This window comes from Phragmites australis, chromosome 6, assembly GCF_958298935.1.
Source record: "Phragmites australis chromosome 6, lpPhrAust1.1, whole genome shotgun sequence".
NCBI classification, from domain to species: Eukaryota; Viridiplantae; Streptophyta; class Magnoliopsida; order Poales; family Poaceae; genus Phragmites; species Phragmites australis.
Window position 1 is genome coordinate 5,227,721 of NC_084926.1, and position 21,175 is coordinate 5,248,895.

The 21,175-nt window shown below is 41.4% G+C and overlaps 2 protein-coding genes across 3 annotated transcripts; both read left to right on the forward strand.

Annotated features, from left to right (window-relative positions):
• Window positions 1–5,946: 5,946 nt before the first annotated feature.
• On the forward strand, window positions 5,947–9,286 carry LOC133921268 (uncharacterized). Its single transcript, XM_062366068.1, has 5 exons — window positions 5,947–6,206; window positions 6,323–6,492; window positions 8,069–8,149; window positions 8,835–8,958; window positions 9,071–9,286. Exons 1-5 carry the CDS (start codon window positions 6,087–6,089, stop codon window positions 9,122–9,124), a joined length of 549 nt encoding a protein of 182 aa, XP_062222052.1. The 5' UTR covers window positions 5,947–6,086; the 3' UTR covers window positions 9,125–9,286.
• Window positions 9,287–12,302: 3,016 nt separating this feature from the next.
• Window positions 12,303–18,793, forward strand: LOC133921269 (nucleobase-ascorbate transporter 6-like). Of its 2 annotated transcripts, none has more exons than XM_062366069.1 (14): window positions 12,303–12,701; window positions 14,602–14,699; window positions 14,780–14,956; window positions 15,030–15,130; window positions 15,279–15,354; window positions 15,430–15,489; window positions 15,593–15,777; window positions 15,881–15,977; window positions 16,062–16,148; window positions 16,243–16,301; window positions 16,422–16,513; window positions 17,615–17,692; window positions 17,796–17,956; window positions 18,031–18,793. In XM_062366069.1, the coding sequence occupies exons 1-14, from the start codon at window positions 12,575–12,577 to the stop codon at window positions 18,247–18,249; spliced, it is 1,617 nt and encodes a 538-aa protein (XP_062222053.1). In that variant the 5' UTR covers window positions 12,303–12,574; the 3' UTR covers window positions 18,250–18,793. The 2 variants fall into 2 exon arrangements, with proteins under 2 accessions (XP_062222053.1, XP_062222054.1); XM_062366070.1 differs by lacking the exon at window positions 12,303–12,701 and adding an exon at window positions 12,743–13,004.
• Window positions 18,794–21,175: the final 2,382 nt, after the last annotated feature.

Sequence of the window (21,175 nt, forward strand, 5' to 3'; positions counted from 1 at the left end):
CTACAATGCAATAATTCAAATGGTTTTCTCAGTGTCGTGAGAAAAAATGAATTACGACATGATGTAAGTTTACACCTCTTAGATTAATTTTTCTTATTTGTTATGTATATCATTAAGCATTGTGTACTAACGTTGGTGCATCCCACTCCAAAATCAAAATAATTTTCTATGTACATGCATTTCCATTTCCAAAAACAACATTGGACAGGTAAAATAGATACCAATAGTAATATTTTAGAACCGTTGCAACGCACGGGTATTTTACTAGTAGTTATAGTATCACAGTTAAATTTCATACATAAATACTAAGGTTCAAAGTATAAAAGGTTACAACACATACTATATATTACAAACATATTCGAGCGGTCAATAAAACACAGCGGAAAATGGAAGCCCAAACCACAAGTAGGTAGGGTGCGAACGTGACTTCTAAGACTACTCTTCATCCCCGTCTTCACCTCTTGCGAAGTCAGCATCGGCTTTCTCGGCTGAATGACAGCAAGAGTGAACTTAAGAAAACAATTTAAAGAACTTAAGAAATTCAACGTCCTTAATAAAATTCATTCTACCTTTATTTCTAATTATAAATAATTATTAAGAAAATTCAAATTTCTAAATAATGAGCATAAAGAGCTTAAGGCAAAACTTAAGTGTATTGAATTTCAATTTAAGGTCCCTTTCAAGTAATTTACATCTCTATTAAATTTTAATACTAATGTAGATGTTTCTACTTCTTGTGATGATTTGAATGATTTATCTAGATCTCCTATTTGCAATAAGATATGTGTTGAGAATATTTTTGCAGAACCATCTAATGAATTCATTGCACAATAGAATGATGAGCTCAAGTAAGAAGTGAAGAAGCTTAAAGAAGACTTGGGAAGATTAAAGGGTAAAAAATTTGTTCAACCTTCTCAAGATAACTTTGAAAATATGGTAAATAAGCTTGTGGATGGGTCCACCGTGATATGATTCAAGTGTCATAAAAAAGTCATAAATCTTTCCAATGCAAACAAATCAAGAAATAGACCAAGGAGAAGAAGATGATGCATAACCTCTTCAACAAGACCTCCAACCTCTACACCAAGTCCAACTACAAGATCAAGATCAAGAATTAGAGCAAATTATTCTAGACGTAGTATCAAATCCATTCACATAGAATAATTTGGTTTTTGCACTACAACATTAAGTATATTATGTCCATACTCGTAATAGTGTAGCAAAATCTCTCATCACAAGAATCAATTCATTTGCATGATCAACTATAGAATTGCAATTTAACAACATCTTGTTGGCGACATGTGACCTTACACACCGCATAATCAATATAAATTCATCCAACTGTAATCATACACCTCCCTCTATTGTAGTTAGTACATGAAAATTTAGCCTTAGTCAAGTATTTCTCACATGCAAATCGGTTATATTCTGCACGTATCGATATCATCGTCGTACAATATACATCAAAGGACATTGGTGATACATATAAGGTATAATTATCCATCATATTTTGAGTCCCTCACAAGGGACTTATTCATTGCCCTATGCTCATAATATTTTGAGAATAATTCCCAGTATTATGGGAGATTAATAAAAAAGATATGCTAGAAATCAAAAGAGAATGTCACATGGTCCTTATATACACGTACCGGAGATTTGAATCCTTATTCAGAACATCTTGTATCTACAATATATTGCAAATAATCTACCAGATACGTTTACTCGTCATAAATGTGTCATCAACTCCAATTCTCACTATTAATGTGCTTGAAAGAATGAATGTACCTAACAAAATCACTCAACTCCCAAATTAAAATAAGATGGGAGAAGTATGGTCACAAGAAATACAACTTGTAAGTATTCTTGGAAACAGAGAGAGAACATCCCAAAGACAGTAAATGTAAATCAACATTAAATTAATAGACACCTTATGAATATTCATTATCTAAAGTCTATGGATATTCAACATCCAAAAGCCCAGCACAAATGTGTACATAAATTTATACGTTGGATCATTGGAACATCGTAACTCCATTGGTTTGAGAAATATATGAGTAAAATAGGATAATACTTCCACAAACTATATGATTCTATAGAATCAATCAATACAAAGACTATAAATTGTCGATATATATTTCTCCTCAAATTTGTCGTATACCTTCAACTGGATCCAGACCAAAAGTTATAGGCAAAGTGTTTTAGCGCTCAAATTGGTCAAACCAAATGTAGTAATTAAGAAGAATTGCTTTCGCTCAACAATACAATGTCTTCCCTACAGAAACAAAATTGATTTTTATTCCATAAGGTGATGAAGCAATGTTTGTAGCATAAGATTTTACACAGAGATCCGGTATCAATTATGATGCTACATATCTATGATATATGTGGAAATTACGTTCCCCATATTCAATATCATTGACAGATTAAATGAACTCGATAGATTTAGACATATAAGTCCCTAATGGATTTTGTCTTCTGAATCTAAATACAAATCGCAATACACATATATTGTGTAAATCTTAAGTCACTCCATGACTTCAAACAGTTAAGTTGATTACGGTACAATTGACTAAATGAGTTCCTTCTATAAAAGAGTTACTCCAATCACGATGATTATATATATATATATATGTTCATAATAAAATCTTAATTAGATTTTGTATTATCTCCAACCACATACGGGAAAGCATGCAATCATCTTAAGATAGAATTTGAGACGAATGATTTAGGTAAAACCAAATTTTGCTTAAGTCTACAACTTAAAAAAATTCCTTCAAGAATATTTATTCATCAGTCCACCAATATCCAAATGATATTCGATAATCATATCCATCAAAACACTTATGGGCATTCAATTCCTACATATAAATCAAGATCTATTCATGCATTGGGTTGACGATATTGAACCTAAAGTTTTATATTTTAGTGCTATCAAAGCGCTCACGTATCTTATACATCGCAATAGACATGATATTACATTCACTGATAACTTACTAGTTTAAAGTAGCATAGTTCCAACAACACCATTATGCGGAAGTCAAAGACGATATCCTCAGATATCTTATAGCGCCATAAATCTTAGTTTATTCTATCAGAAAAAATCAAAATATAACCTTAATGAGATATCCAAATACTGGCTATATGATCCTCGTAATGCTATATCATAGACTAATTTTATGATAGTATAGTATTCTCATAGGAGTTATCAAAACAAATTCTAGTGGCTACTTACACCTATCATTTTGAAACATCGCATACTTATGTATGACTTCGCAAAATGATCAACCACATACAATAATAGTATTTGTTCTATTGAATCACAATCCATTATTTATAAAGATAATACTGCTTGCGTTGCTCCGATGTAAACATATTACATAAAGAGCAATATCACTAAACATATTGTCTCAAAATTATTTTATCCTCGTGAGCTACAACAATTTAAGAGATAGACATCTTACAAACTGAATATTGCGATAACTTCACAAATTTATTAACAAAGTTATTACCAACTTCAACATTCAAAAAATTTGTTTATGGAATTGTATGCAACGACTTAGAGATTTATAATGTTTAGGGGAGACTTCTCTTGAATTATAATATTGTCGGTGTATCAGGAACCGGGGGTCCCTGAGTCCCGAGGCCAGGCCAGCCGTCCGCCACGTGTCACCATCCCGCGAGGTCCCTCCTGCAAGATGAGGAAAATCTAAGTTCCGGGAGAAGGTGCTCGGGGCCACAGTCTATGGTCCTCGAGCACCCCAGTTCCCCAATGACCCGCAGAGTCCAAGTATCGGGAAGAAAGTGCTCGGGGAGGTGCCCGCTCATCCCCGAGCACCATAGTCCCCCGACGATCAGAAGAGCTAAGTTCCGGGAGAGAGTGCTCAGGGACCGCGCGCAGCAGTCCCCGAACGCACGGTTCCCCGAGGGCCAGCGTGAGAATACTCGGGAGCGAGTGCTCGGGGCTGCGCGTGGCAGCCCCCGGGCACTGGGTTCCCCGAAGGGTCTGTGCAAAAGCGCTCGGGAGAGAGTGCTCGGGGTTGCTCGTAACAGCCCCCGAGCACTTAGTTCCCCGGAGGATCATGCGCGAATGCTCGGAAGAGGGTCCTCGGGGAGGTAACCAGTACCCCCGAGCACCCGGTACCCCGAAGACAAAGATAGGCATCCCCGAGAGAGAGTGCTCGGGGAGGTGAACGGTACCCCCAAGCACTCGGTTCCCCGACGACCCAGAGAGGCCACCAAGGGGCCCATAGATGAGGTGTTCGCCCGTCAGAGGTCCAAAGCCGTATTAAATGAGCGCGCGTGGCCTGACATATCCAACTGCTCCCGCCGCGGCGTCAGTTCCTGCCATGCTTTGGCAGAGAGGCGTGGGGCTATTAATTACACGGGTCCTGTCCCGTATCATCCGGTGTATCTCGGGATAACATTGCCCGGATCAACTCGTTCCGCCTGCCGGCCTGCCATGGCAGAGGAACAAGACAGGACGGGCACGTCGGGTGGCTCTGTGGCTGCCCGATGGGCCCTCTCAACGGCGCCCGTTGCCAGGGCGTCCACAGTGACAAGTGACCGGACGCGCGCCGTGTTTTTCGACCGCCCCAGTCACTTCGCCCAGAGGAAATGATGACGCATTTCTCAGTCGTGGCGTCTTGGAACTTGTGCCCCTTCCTTCCCGTTCGGGGTATGTCGCGGCCGGCGAGTGCATAAAAGGGTCGGCGCACAGGAAGAAAAAGAAAAAAAAAGAGAACAAGCCCAAGCAGTCGACCGGGCCACAACCAACGAAGAAGACGAACCCCACAACGAACCAAGCCAACGGACGAGGATATTGTGAGCTAGCCTGAACAGAGCTCCTGCCGAGAAACAAGGAGCCTCAAGCTCTTAGTTAGACACAATATTCTTGTAACCAGATACATCCTCGGGGGACCTCCCTCAAGACAGTTATTTCATCCATACAGGAGTAGGGTATTACGCCCCCGTTCGGCCTGAACCTGTCTAAACTCCGGTGTATTTATTCCTCTTTGCACTAGGTCGATCATCCCCCACCACCGGCCGTTGCATTTGCATCCACTTCCATTTATTTCTCCGACGAACTTATTCAGGATCATCCCCCCGGCCGAATCTCTAAAAAGGGGTCTCTCGGGATCCCTGCGACAGAAGTTAATCCTCCGATAAATATGCTCATATATTATATTGTATTTTTTTCCCTCTACAAGCTTTACTTACAAGGTTTCTCAGAAAAGATTTTAATAAAGCAATTAAAGAGGTATCAAAGACATATTGATCCACAAGTCATATCAATTGTTCTCGAAACTTATTTATGGGTTTTTTTTCTTTTAGTTTTTATCATATGAGTTTACAATGAGATAATAATCAATATATCTTGTATTATTTTCTCCTTATTTTTCTCATTGAGTTTAAAATTAGTTTTAGTGGCATATCATCATATTATATTTTTCCTTAAATTTTCTTCAGGGTTTTTGAAGGAGTTTTATGTGACGTATACAGATAACCAAATTGATCAAGGAGGAGTGTTGCAAATTAATACCTCTAATAAATAGACACACTTTGAGTGTTTAACCATGTGATTAATTATACTATCAAATATCAAGAGTTATGTCTATTAAGAAGATATCTCTCTTCAATAAATTTGTTCTTTTATCATATACATTCAATATATATAAATATGTAAACACCCTATAAATTACTATAAATTAATAACAAGAGTTTTTATTCCTGTATTTTTTTTATCTTTCTACAATTATTTGTAATAATAGGCAGGTTTGGTGTGAGTTTGACACATACTCGTAGTACTACGTGTAGATTGATCCGTTGGGCGGGCCAGACTTGGACGCATTGGATCAACCAAAGGACCAAACATAACCGCAGGATGGCCGAACGGGCCCTGAACTGTTTGCCACCCGTTCCACGTTCCACAGCAGGCCGTAGATTTTCCCCTGCCTCCCCGGCCCCCGCGTCGCCCGCAGTCCGCAGAGTTCTAGCCGAAACCCCACACAGCTCCGCCTCCGCCTCCGCCTCCGCCTCCACCCAGTTCACCCGCTCACCTCCTCCCATCCACCACCGCGCGGCGGCGCATGGAGGCCGGCGGCGAGGAGTTCGCGATCGGCGTTGTGATCTCCGCGAAGACCACCCTCGGGGAGGAGTTCGAGGGCCAGATCGTCGCCTTCGACCGCCCCTCCAACCTCCTCGTCATCCATATCCTTTCCAAATCCCTCCTCTCTCATCCCCATCTCCGTGTCCTTTACTCATCTGTCCCTCTGTTTGTATGCGCGCTCGCGTTGTGTAATTGTTTCCATGACCGAGTAGATCACAGGAGGGCGTAGGGAGGGCGGAGAGAGGGGAGCGGCGGAACGTGAGGGTGCTCAAGGCGAACTACATCCGGGAGTTCTCCGTGATTGGCAAGGGCGACGACCCGCTAGACCCGGCCGGCTGCATGCTCGACCTCCCCGCCATCCATGCCCGGGAGGAGGCCGCACTCAGGTGTGTGAATCACTGGTATTTAGGCGTAAGATGCCGGTTCAGGCTGCTTATGTTTGAGATGCCGTTATGAGTGGATCATACTACTTGTGGGAAGAAGTACATTTTGAGCGTTGTTTCCACAACTAGATAGTGTAAATATGAACTCATGTCAGGGGAAAAAGAAAAGCAATGCAATCTAGCATCGGTTTTCTATGTGGCATAATTAACTATTTTTGAAGTTGCTTCACAGTTGAACCTGACTCCTTTAGTTGGTAAAAGCGATATTTTTTTCCGATGTAAATGCATCATACTGTTTATTCAGTTAGATACATGACAATGCACAGAAGGTGAAGTGATAACAGTGTTCACATGTAATTGTAGCAAGTGAAGTAGGAACTAATATGTGCCTGAAAATAAGGACTACAAGGAAGGCCATCTGCTATAATGAGATGGTTCAGATTGTTTGTATGGTTCCGGAGATCTTCGCACTTCATCATTAGAATGAAGGGTTGCATCCATATGTGTCTCTTAATGGTTATAGCCTTATAGTAGTACAGATTAGAAATTATAAACCAAGGAAAATATTTTGTATCTGGTGAGAGATTCATAGCTTGTGGGCTTCGGAGCTTGCATTGCCTTTCTTGGCAACTAAAACGAATGGAGATTTACAGCCTGGCCAACTGCATAACTGGCATAGCATGGTGCATACAATATTTGGAATTTATCAAAGCATCAAAGATGGCCACTTTCATGTTTGTTACAGTTGGGTTAGCAAGGTGGTGGTTTTGTTCTGATTATTGGTAGTATCTTCTGTGGAAATACAGGCATGCAACATGTAACTGACCTGCAAAGTACTACTAAGCTTTGCATTATTTGAGAAAATCAGGTCTCTTAGACACTATCTTTTGCCATGCTGGAGATCAGTGGTGTTCACCTTCAGGTCTCTAGTTATTTGTTGTCCTGGTTTTGCTGTCATGCATTCGCTTATACAATTGAACTATTATAATTTGAATATTTTCTTTTGGAAATATGCTCTTAAGAGACTGTTAAGATGAGCTAAGTTATGATGAGCTCTTAAGAGACTATTAAGGAAATCAGGTCCCTAAATTAGACCCTATTTTTCTTTTGTTATCAGTTTGATGTATGATGTTTGACTTGATACCCAAAGTGACGCTACTAGCTTTTGGAAGTCTTTGTGAGCCAACAGAAGCCACCATCTGTGGGCATGTTTTACTTTGTCTGGTCATTGGTGTTTAGTTGTAGTAGAAGTGTGTGTAGAGGTTAATGTTATTGACTAAACATTTATATGGACAGTGGATCGTGGGCAAATCATCGTTGTGATGCTGATGTGGTTTCAAATGGCCAGATAATGGTCAATCTTGCTTATTACTATCCCCCCCCCCCCCTTCTCTACTCAGGAGCCTGTTTGGCGTTCCAACTGCCAAGTTTAGATTTATGGTGATATGTTGCATCAACTTCGAGAATACATTTGTTGCATCGACTTCATCATTACTATTTATCAATATGAGAGTTAGCTTCACGCGATTATCTTCTTCATTGCCACTTCACTTCTCACACCATGCATGACAATTTGCAGGCAAGCAGAGATTGAAGCTGAGAGAATTGGTGTCGGTGTCACCCCAGAAGCTCAAAGTATATTCGATGCATTGTCCAAGACGTAAGTTTACCTTTACTTATCTGCGTTTTGACTTTTGAGGATATTCTACATCTGAATTTCAGTTCACACATCATAATTTTTGTCTCTACTATGGTCAATTTGTCTTTATCAAGTTTTTTTCCATGTTTGTTACTGCAAATGTATTTTTGGTGTCTCTGCGTGCGCAATTGATAATGAACTCTTTCCCAAGTTTCCATGCAATACATACTCCAAAAGTATAATCTCAAGACAACTCTGTTCATTGGCAATTTTGCAAAATAGGGAACTTGCTCAGAATGAGTTTAAGACTAGAATCACTGGATCAGCATCAAGTTATACCCTCAATAAATATTTGATTCTGGCAAGGGGTGCTGCTTATGTAAGGCCATGAAATGTGAAAGCTTTAAGAGGAGATTGCAGTACCTTCTACTTTGTCATGATGTGGCTGCTCTAGTTTGTTTTCAGCAAATTGATTTCTATTGATATGCCTTGCTCTAATTTGCGCACAAATAATTTGATTTCTTTACATACAGCTTGCTACAATATTATAGTATTTTACATTATTTTTGTTGGAGATGTTATATATGTATATTGTTTTTCTGTAACAGTTAGTTGTCCTCATGGAATGTGTGAAAATATAAGGAAACTTTTCTTTTTGTCTCCAGTTCTAATATACAGATAACAAATTATTGTTCCATTGTATCAGGCTTCCAGTTCAGTGGGACAAGACTGACATTGTTGTAATGAAGGAGGTTCGTGTTTGCAGTCCATACCTCCCTGAAAATGTGAGCGGCGGAACATCGGCTGCGAATGAACGGGTTAGGAAAGTGGTAATACTTCATACTTGTAGGCAATGTTTCATACTTTTACACATCTAAACCAGTAAAAAGACTGAAAGTTGTTTATCACCCTTTCGTTTTTGGGTGTGTTTGTTTCTTGCAGGTTGACTTTGAAAGGAAAAGATTACATGCGCGTGTACCTGGCCAACTCGCTTAACCTATCTGGCTTGGCTAATTATTTCATTAACCCCCTTGTTCTCTATTTCTAATACTGTACCCATTTGCTTATTTTCATCATTTACTTTCTGAAAAATTGTTTCAGCAAAAATCCTTGTCATAATAATCACATCAACTAGTTAATTATGTACTCTTTGATAGACATGATGTGCCATTTGAATGGATCATAAGACATCGTACTGTACTGTTGTTAGTTCAATCGCTGGTGGTTCGAGGGATTTGGTTGAAGCAACACACGTAGAAAATTGATGGCATTGAAAGAAGGGGGAGTTGTATAAGTAACTACGAAAAGAAGGGGAGCTACTTTGAAAATCCATCCACCAGAGACTGATAATTCCACTTTGCTCTGTCATATTTTTTTTCTGGCAGGAAAAGTATTTAGCATCCAATAACAAAATGTAGCTAGACGGTTACACGCATTTGAGTTCAAGAAAGAATTCCCTTAGTCATCTAGTTTCGCGTTTGATCTGATGAACTGTCAGTGCCACTTCACTGGCTTAAAATTTATGTACATGCTATGTTTTGACCTCCACACGGTGACTAAGATGTTATGCCCAAATAAGTTCTAGTTCATTCTTAAGGTGAAAGTTATTGTAATCGAGGTTGATTAGTGAGGTTATATGCTGGATTTGCTTGACGATGTGAGATCGCACTATTTTTCTGTTAAAGATGCTGCAAAAATCATTAAATGATGCTAAGAAGGAATGTTGGGCTACATAATAGCAGTATATTATACAGCACATCATGGCGCCTTATACAGTGTCTGATTGTCTGAACTTGCGCTTATGATAGTTCCTGTGGCAGCGATATTGTCAATATCTCTTGCTCTCTAATGCTACGCTAGGGGAGAATCCACACTCCCATGCATGCTACACTACGGCAGGATTTTAAAATGCGTCGTTAACCGCTAGATATTCACAGTTACCAACCAATTCACTGTGGTTCGTATTCAAAATTTGACCGGTTGTTTATTAAATTCAAATTAAAATAAAAAAATAAAAAAATTGACAAAATTTGTTTGATTTTTACCAAATTTTACCGAATTATTGTCGAAAACCACGAATATCGAAGAAATCGGCGGGACTCGGTATTCAATCTTGAATTGAATTTTGAAACCTTGCACTGGGGCAGTGCTTTTACCCCCAGCATTTTGTCTGTATGTAAGCACTGGTTCTGCTTATCGACTTTTGTTTCTGAGAAGCCAAAGGGCGAAATAAAAAGTGTAGCTGTTGAATTAGCTCAAGTTGAAAAGTTAGTTTTTAAAAAATAAACTAAAAATTGAGAAACTAATTAAAATGAGTTTTTTTGTTTTTAGTGTGTTAATAAACTAAAAATTTATTGTAAAAGGTAATAGCCAACCGTCAGAAGTCAGAAAAATAACTTTTCAGCAAAACGTCAAAAAAAAAAAAACCTCAAGCCAACCATACAGGTCCGTATAGTGTTGAAATGCTGATCGAGCTTTATTAGAGTAAGGATCTGTTTGTTTTTCTCCCTGTATTTTGAATTGTAGAAGCTCAATTTAAATGTATTATGCTATAATCTAGACATAGATTTATAGAATTTACTTCTACAATTTGATCATTTATTTGCAGAATCTACAATCCACAATCTAGGGAGAAACAAATAGGCTGTAAGACACGTCGGAGGGGTAGTTTAATAAATGGATAAAATTAGGTGAATATCATTGTAAAAGTTCTCATATTAAAAAATATCATCGGCTATAAGGATGACATAACTCAGGACAACCCACCTATCATCCTCACACCGATGATATTTTTTATTTTTTTATGATTTTTACGATGATAAATATATGGCAATCTTCGTACATTTTGTCCCAGTCCGTGACTACTTCAAGTCATAAACCATAACTACACAAAATCCAGAGTCTTTACTACTTCAATTCACAAACAATTACGATGGTAAATAGCATGATCCTGTTTAAGACGTGCATTTATTTCATTCCTGGAAATTCCATGCATGTCCTGTCACATTTGACCAGTGCTCCAACTGGCTTCCCTTGTGAGCACTTCTCTCTCACCCACATGCCAATCGCTTCCTTGATCGTTTGAAATAAGCAATCCCCAGGGAGGACCATGCATTTCCTCGTGCCTGAGGACTCGAGATCTCCACGGCCATGAGCACCTCTTCTAATTTAATGCTTATCGTGCAAGTACTATCACAGCTAATCACTTGCAGGCCCGCTTCTAGAAAACCCCTGTAATAAATTATGGAATCGAGTTGTAGGATCCCTTGATAATTATGAACAAGTATCCTGGACTACGGCGGCAGCAGTATTGACTTAGCGTAAATAAGGGCTGCTGCAACAATGCCAGTATGTGACCGCTGTAGGTGTGTGAGCCGTGAGCCCAGCCCGTGACTAATCGTTCTCACCGAAATAGTACCAAGCAACACCAGCAGAAAAGCACAATGCTGTACTGAAGGGTGAATAGCAAAACGAAGGGAGGAACACAATGATAGGGAATAGTACGGCGGAGCATCTTTGCGTACAGGTCAAAAGCGTCCTTGCCTGCTCTTTCACCCCCTCCTCCCCCGGAACGAGACACGGAAAAGCGAAAACAACCGGTCTTCTGCCAGTTCCTACGCCCTGCTCTTTTACCACACAAACAGTAACCACCGCAGTAATTCACAGCCCTCCCCTTCTCGCCCCAAGGAAAAGAAAAGCCCCGCCCATCCCGTGCGCGCTAGCCCACTGTACTACGCGATCACAGCCAGTACAACTCGACCACGGAAACGAAACCTCTTTCTTCACGCACAATCCATCGAAACCACATTTCCCAACGCCCCAAACCCGAAACGCGCAGTAAACGCGAGAACCTCACGCAAAAACAGCACGAACGGGTCGAACCTAAACACGGCAGGAACCGAACGAAAATACTCAAAATGCAGCCAAATACGCCGGGCAAACCCCCCCGGGGTTTTGTGGCAAACTCGCACCAAAATCTCAGAGAGCTACGAGTACCTTCAGCGGCAGCGCCACGCAAGGAGAAGGGGGGTGGGGGGAGGCAGGCCAGGCAGGAGAGATTCGCACGGCTCGCTCACGCACACACGCAAAACAGCACCGGTGTAAATGCGGTTTTGGAGCCGTCCGGGCGGGGCCGCAGTACGCAGAGGCAGGCGGGGAGGGAGGGAAGGAAGAAACGACGACGACGCGTACAAAACAGGAACCGCTCCCAGCCTCTGCAGCCAGCGCCCGAGTGCTTGCTTTTTTGACCGCGTCTGCTTGTGCTTCACTCTCCCCCCCTCACCCGGCTCCCCTCTGATCCAGTGCCACTACAATACTCTACTACTGGCGCTGGCACTCGCGCACCACGCCACCGCTGCGGCTGCTCCTCTCGCCTCGCGCGGCGCTCGCATTGCGAGAGGGGAGGGGGGGGGGGTGTCTGTGCGCGTGTGATCTGAGAGGCGCGAGATGGCCGGCGGTGGAGGTGGCGGTGGCGGTGGCGGTGCGGCGCCGAAGCAGGACGAGCTGACGCCGCACCCCGTGAAGGACCAGCTCCCGGGGGTCTCCTACTGCATCACCAGCCCTCCTCCGTGGCGTGAGTCCTCACCCCGTCCCCTCCCTCGCTTCCTCCTCGGCTCCGGCCTCCCTCTGCCGCTCGCGAGACGAAATCTTCCCGTTCCGTTGCCGCCTTCGTTCACGTCGTTGTTAGCGAACAACAAACCCCGTGGCGCGGCGCGAAATTTCGATGGGTTTTGGTTGGTCCCGGTAGGAAGTTGGTTGCGATAGCGATGCGCTGCTACTCCGAACGTCGCAGTTTCTCGCGTCGTTTTCAAGGGTCCGTGGCGTCGGTGCGGTGTGGTGTTTACTACTTGATGCATGCCTCGTAGCTTCGCTTGAGGTGAGTGGTTTTTGCGAGGGGGACTTGTCAGATCTGCCCGAGCTTTCCTTGTCAAGTTTAGATGCTTACTAAAAGTGCTTCGCCTTTCTGTTTCGCTTCTCTAGTTGTTTAATCGGGCGCTCGTGATTCTGCAAAGGTTTGACTCGTGTTGTTGCTACTTGCTAGTAGCGTGGTGTATATCCACCAAATGGATATTCAAAGGAGTTATCGGGAGGAGGTTTAGGTGTTGCGCTTGATGATCAAGTTGCACACTCCTTCCGGATCTGTGACACCGTGTACTATTTCGCTGTCACCTTCATTGATGACAATGGTATAATTCTGAAGATTGAGACTTCCCAGTGGCGTGGACGGAATATTCAGAAATCTGGTGCTGATTTAGAGTTTCTGTTGGGTTATTTTGGTGTTAATTAACTCCGGCGTTGACTCTTTTCAGTCTTAGGCACATGCTCCTTCCTTTTTGGTTAGTATATCATGGCCAATCCATCCATCTTTAGTTCGTGGGTAATATGTAGTGCATCACTGGATTGGTATACGCTGTGTCGGTAGCTATTAGCTAGCTCCAAACCTGACTTCCACATCAATACATCGCTGTCGCTTTGAGTTGCATTGATTCTCTGTATTACTGAGTTGGAACTTTCTATGTGTTGCATGATCTTTTTTTGAGAGCGTGTTGCATGATCTGATACATTGAATATACATCAATGCTAACGGATGTGTTGGATGCAAAGCTCGATTCGGCTGTGTAACGATGTAAAATCTCGCTGTTGCGTTTATGGGATGTAGTGTGTCTGGTGCTTTGCTACTGTAATACCCTGGCCCCGTGTGGTCCAAGTGTTCTAGTGTGGTGGGTTTAAATAGGTTAGATAGGTTGGGGCCAGCTTATAAGCTATCGCGCTCCAAACATAGTATCTCCGGGTTAACCCTTTTACACGAACCGAGGATAAAAGTGTAAGAGAGATGTTATGTGTATGCGGGCCTGCCCCACAGGTGGGCTAGGCTGTGAACAAAATTTGAAAGCGGGGTGTTACAGCTACAAACAAATTTTAGGTCTATTTCATTAAATTGCATATGACTTGCATGGGATTTTGTACCTCCTGGATTGACTTTGCCTCATGGCCGGAGGAGGCGAAAGACAACCAGCATTTTTTTTTTAAAGAAAAGACATCTGTTGCATATTCAGTTCATCATCCATTCTGAATTCATACGTCAGACATGAATCACGTGCACCAAGAACTACTCCTTGCGAGGAAGTAACGTTGTTAAAGGAGCAAAATGTTGCGAGCTTGGATCGCATGGAAAGAAGGATGAGTAAAATAAGTTTGTTTGTTTGTCACCTACAGAAAAAAAATGCGGTTGTATTAGCTTTTGTGTTTTGGGTTTAATTCTTTAAACTTGATTTCATATATTTCGCTTGAATTAACTTCACACGCTTGTGTAGGTGACACAATTATTGAGCATGTTACACCTACGATGTTGTCTGCTATAAAAACACTTTACCCACATGCTTGTGTTATGTGCTATTTGTAACATTGATACGATATTACTAGTGAGGAACTTTTTGCTCTCACTCAGTTATATGGGATTGTCTGCAATGCAGCCGAAGCCATTCTTCTTGGGTTCCAACATTATCTGGTCATGCTGGGTACCACTGTGATCATACCAACTGCACTAGTTCCACAAATGGGAGGAAACAATGTGAGATTTCAAATTTACTCATTCATGTTGCTTTGGTCTTAAGCTGTTAATCGAATACTAATGGTTCCTTCTTATGTCAGGAGGACAAAGCAGTGGTTATCCAGACATTGTTGTTCGTGGCAGGGATCAACACCCTCTTGCAGAGTTTCTTTGGTACCAGGTTGCCTGCAGTTATTGGCGGGTCATACACCTTTGTTCTGCCTACCATCTCGATCATTCTTGCAGGACGTTATGCCAATGAGCCAAACCCCCACACTGTATGTTGAAAGTACTACAACCTACTTGGTTTTCTGTACCTCGAACTAATGATTTGTATGTTATTCTGTGAAGAAATTTCTGCGCATCATGCGTGGAACGCAAGGTGCATTGATTGTTGCTTCGGCCCTACAGATCATAGTTGGCTTCAGTGGCCTTTGGCGTAATGTTGCCAGGTAGGCAGGTGAACAATCAGTAATCTTTATTTCTAAGTTCAATGGCTGCTCCAGAGGTACTCAAGAAAGAAAGAAACTTGCAGAAACAATGCGTATTACTCTGTCTCACATGAGGTTGTATACTTGTTATGTACTGGCTTTGTTTCAGGTATCTGAGTCCACTGTCAGCTGCTCCTTTGGTGGCGCTAGTTGGCTTTGGACTTTATGAGCTAGGCTTTCCCTCGGTAAGATTTAATAATTGTGTTTCTACTCACTATTTGTTCAAGAATATGACTTATGCTCGAACTATAAATACCCAGGTTGCCAAGTGTGTTGAGATTGGTCTCCCTGAACTCATTCTACTGGTGATATTTGCAATGGTATGATTGAGTTTCTATGCATGTGGTTGCTGCCCCCGCTTTGCTACCTAGCACTTTTCTGTGTCCTCCAACTGCTGTTTTCCTTTTTGTTCCTTTTTTGCAGTACCTGCCACACACTGTACACATGCTGAAGTCTATATTCGACCGATTTGCTGTCCTATTCACTATCCCCATAGTGTGGCTCTATGCATATCTTCTCACTGTTGGAGGAGCATACAGGAATGCACCACCAAAGACCCAGTTTCATTGCCGTACTGACCGTTCTGGATTAATTGGTGGTGCACCCTGGTATTGTTGTGCTGTTCTGAAGATATAATTGTTCGCTTGTTACTACCCTTTGTCGTTAAAAAAACGTGATTGGTTCTCAACTTTTCCACAACTAAAATGATAGGATAAGAGTGCCATATCCCTTTCAATGGGGTGCTCCAACTTTTGATGCGGGTGAAGCTTTTGCAATGATGGCTGCATCATTTGTTGCTCTCGTGGAGGTTTGGCCCCATGCTCTTAGGAATATGTGGGATTGCATAGTGATGAAATAATTAATTCACTAACTGCATAATTCTTTTTTGTAGTCTACCGGTGCCTTCATTGCTGTTTCTAGGTATGCCAGTGCCACACCTATCCCACCCTCTGTACTTAGCCGTGGTATCGGCTGGCAGGTATGTGTTGTTTTTCCATCCACCACATGCTCAAGTTTGACTATAATTGCAAATTTGAACTTACTTGCAGCACATGCAATTGTTCTTGCTTTAGGGCATTGGTATTCTGCTGGATGGGCTATTTGGAACTGGAAATGGATCTTCTGTATCAGTGTAAGCATCATACGGTACATTTTTTTAAGAATGCATCTCATTTCCATTTTGATACGACTATTCTCTGTAAGGAATACATATAATCCAATTTGAAGACGACAATTGTTCCCTTGTCTGCAGTGAAAATGCTGGCTTGCTAGCTTTGACACGTGTTGGTAGCCGAAGGGTAGTACAGATATCAGCTGGTTTCATGATATTCTTCTCTATCCTGGGTAAGTTTGCTTGTTATGAAGCTAGTTGATCATTTGAGATGGTAAATTTTTAGACATTTTTTTGTTCTTTTAATCAATCAACATATATATAACAGAACTATCAAATCGGTCTGGTTTTGTTCGTGTCCCATAAGCCTGCTATAATACTAAAAATAGTAGTTCTTGGATATGGGCCTTCCCTTTTTTTCATGAGTTTTTTTTTTTTTTTGGTTTACTGAGGTGGATAATCCAAGAAAACATCTTAAAACTCTATTAGAATTAAGATCATTGGTGGTGCATACTGCTGTATATATATATTCACTGAGAAACTCAGACTCCATATGAGGTCTAGGACTAGAGCTTTCTATAGTAGATATGTTACAACAGTTTTCTGAAGATACTGAACTGGGACAAACTAAATCTCGTTACCTAAGCACTTACTTGTGCAGATAGAAAGTAGACACTAACCACAAAGCTCTGAATATGCGTTTAAATATTTTCTTTCAAGGCATTTAATGGAACCGTTGTTATTGCAAAGCTCTCTCCTTCGTCTTTTGTTTACTGCAATAAACCAACCAGTAACTTTTCTAGTGTTGACTGCTTAGATGCTTATTATGCTGCATCTATAACAACAGAATACTGCCTTGAGTCTGCCAAATGGCACGAGTGTTCCTTTTACCATCCGTGCTACCATGATCACGATTTCTTATTTTTATAATCAGGAAGAGTGACTCTGCCTTGATCATGGGAATATAATTGTTACTTTATACAATTGTGAATCTTTGATATGTTAGACTACAGTAGACATCGAGATTAGTAAATGTAGATACAAGTATTAGCACTAATTTATTCAATCCTACTCAGAAGAAGAATTAAATTGCACTAATTTGAAAATACATTGTGCAGTTTTGTTACTTCTTTATTTTTCTGTGCTTGTGCTTGCGAGCGTGGCCCACTAAGTAATTAACACGATGGTGTTTGTAGTACTTTATTGCTACTTAACCTGTGAATTGGTGTTCAATTGAACATACCTAGTTTTCACACTGCAATTTTGCTAGCTCTGATCACTTCAGAACACAAGTACTTACATTGTACTAATCATGGGTCGTTTTGACTACCCAGGCAAATTTGGAGCTGTTTTTGCCTCAATACCGGCACCCATCTTTGCAGCTCTGTATTGTATCTTCTTTGCTTATGCTGGTGGGTGGAAATCTTCAACCTACTTTTGTTTGTCATTTCATTTTAAATTATTACAGTTGACACATCAGATAGATAGATGAACTGTGTTGTAATCTGTCAACAGGTTCTGCTGGGCTTGGCTTCCTTCAGTTCTGTAACCTCAACAGCTTTAGGACTAAGTTCATCCTTGGGTTCTCAGTTTTCATGGGCCTTTCAGTTCCTCAATACTTCAACGAGTACACATCTGTTGCTGGTTTCGGTCCTGTTCACACACATTCAAGATGGGTATGTAACAGCATAGTCTTTCAAATATATTTTGTGGATAGGTATTGATCATTTGTCTCCATCTAATCTTACAGTTCAACGACATAGTAAATGTGATATTCTCGTCAAAGGCGTTTGTTGCTGGTTTTGTTGCATATCTTCTGGACAACACTCTTCACAGGCATGAAAGTTCTGTCAGAAAAGACCGTGGGTACCATTGGTGGGATAAGTTTCGGTCATACAGGACTGACACAAGAAGTGAGGAGTTCTATTCCCTGCCGTTCAACCTGAACAAGTTCTTCCCATCGGTCTGAGCTTGCTGTGACTAATGCGCGATCCTCTGTTACTCTGAACTGTCTATCCCCTGTTCTCTGGCAGTGGCGAAACTGTCGATCTGAATTTTCTTGGTATATGGAAATATTATGCTCCTAAAAGATGGGAATCCTATGGCACAAACAAAAAGTTCGGTGGCACCCTGCAATTATCTTCCTTATTTAGGCTACTGTTGTATATCTTATACTCTACTTCAGACCAAAAGTAGGAAATATTGTTTACTCATTTGCAGGTGGTAATGGCATGTTATTTCATACTTCATCCCTTTTTTGTAGTCATTCAGAGACAACTTTAATGGATTGACAGTGCCATTGTGGTGCAGTCGTGCTAATATCCTAGTGATCACTCTACTGAAGCTATCTCTGTATGTAGACATTGCAAAACAATGCAATGTTAACTTAGTTGATTAGTACTTGTTATGTAGTAGCAGACATCACAGTAGTTCATTTTCTTCGTGACCAACTTTTGCTGTGAGTTGTGCATGGAATTTAAAATTTAAATTTCTTTTCTTTTTCCCTTATTTAATCTGAATGCAATGCTGGTACTGATTTCATTGGTGCAACAAGTTCGTATCTCATGGCTCTATGTCTACTGTTACTGGCTATCCTGATTCATGGGAAGTTCGTAGAATATCACCCGTGAAGGAAGAGGCAAATTAACAAGGGCACATGAATGGACACTACTCTGAGTTCCCATGAACATTACGTGTCAATCTAGCGCACACGTGCAGCTTTATTTGTATCTCTCCTAAATTCCTAATCTTCTAATCTGGGTCAGGGGGCTGTACCCAGCTTGCAGCTATCGGCTCCATGGCTTGCTATCCCCCCCATCGTGTGCGGCGTGCCTACTGACCTACTCTTATCTATACAGCTAGGAATAAACAAAAAATAAGCTAGTTAAAAACAGTTTTGCTGATTCTCTGGACATTTTGGAAGAGGAACAAAATTGGCCTCTAATAACATGCAATTTGTATCTATCCTAAATTGGAGAAGTACCTCAGTACTCGTACAAAACTGTGCTTGTCAAGTTGTTTTCAGTGAAGCCGTCGCCAGGACGAGATATCGTTGGTTGTTTCCAACGGGTGCCAGCATCAGCTTCCAGGATCTTCAATAAGGTAGTGTTTAGTTGGAGAGCGAGATGAGATGGGATAATTTCATTCATGTATTTATGGATATGATAGGACGGTCCGGAATCAAATACTTGTTTGGTAGGTGGGATAGAAACGAGTCTATTTTAGTACTCGGATCCACCGTCAGCGTCACAATAGGAGTGGGATGGCTGCGTTCGACTTTTTTTTTAACGACTCTGCGTCACAATATTTTCTAATTCAAAACCATCTCATCCCACTGAATTCCAACCAAACAGCTAAAGACATAATAGATCTGCTCCGTCTCACGAACCAAACACTACCTAAATCTCTGTTGTTGGGTTCTTCGGGACCAACTTTTGCTGCGGAGGTTTGATTATAACGCTTTTCTTTCCTTCCAGGAATGAAGTGGTATGTACGTTTTCTGTATGCTTCTTGTGGCCTATTACCTAATTCTCTGTGTAATTTCTTATGTATTTGTTAGCTCTTAGTACTTGATACTGACATCATGTGATTACCTCTCTAGACTTCCTCCCAACTGATGAAAAAAAAATGAGATGATTCAGCTGTGTACATCTGATTAGGTTTGGCTCTTTGCGAACATTCTCTAGCCTGGAGACTTAGCTTGGTTTAAACTCCAGTAGTTTGCTATTGCACCCGTGAGTGTCTACTGTTGACATGTGCCCATGCATCATTGCATCTATCAAGTGACTTTTAAACATATAAGATTAGATTCTCAACATTCTTCCGGCCGTTAGAGGTCGGCGATTGCGATTTTGTTTGCATAATAATATTCCCCTTCTGCCATGTGCTGCCATGAAGTGAACTGTTGCAAGTGGGGCTTTTGTGATCCCCCGATGCATGGCAGGTTATTTCTTATATGCATTTCTCAAATAATTGCATGGCTTTGTTTGTTGTGTTGCCCTTGGAACCGCTGAGCAGAGAGAGAAATACGTATGGAAAATGAAAGAATGGTATTCCCATGTGAAATCATGTCGACTGGTTGCTGATCAACAAACGGAAAAGGTTGACATAGCTGGTGGTACCAAATCTTTGTGGCATATGCTGGTTTCCGTTTAGTGATTCACGATTATGAGAAAGTCGTCTCTTCTCTCTTGTCATGCATCTTGTGTGCATCTGCATCAGTGCATGATGGGCCAAGTTCAGCTTGAGATATTTTTTCCTCAAAAATATGTTCCACTACGACAATTTAGATGCCCAGCGAGTAACTAAATATCTCAGTAATGTGCACATCATACAGTTAAAAAAGGGTAGGTGAGTATCCTTCAGAAAGAAAAGAAACTGGAAGTTCTCTGATCTGAGGCTGGGTTCAGCCTCTAGGTAACTGAAATCTAAGCTTTCGTTCATGCTCACGCTTAATATTCTTGGCTTCTTGAGACTTTAAGCCACATCCTCGTCCTGAGTCCAAACCGGTCGAACCAAAGAGGAAACAATGGACAGAATGAGGCAATGAGCCAAATGGGCAGCCTGATTGCCCATTTGGCACGAAGGACCACAACGGCCTGATCATTGCTCCCGTCCACCGATCGACAGCTAGGTGATGTTATCATGTCCTGGTACCTGACAAGATAGCCTCAGATGGTGCCAAGCGTTACTGTACGGACACGGGTATGGCGCACACACTGGCACAGAACATCAAGCAGAAAAGGCGACAACGATGATAAGGCTCTTTGTTAGGGAAAATTACGTATGCTTTCAGGCTTTCAGCTAGATTTTAGATCCGGCTCTGGTTCAGTCAGGTAAACGAGTTTTGTTCAATAAATGGGTCAGGATTATTCACTGTAGCTTCGCATTATTGG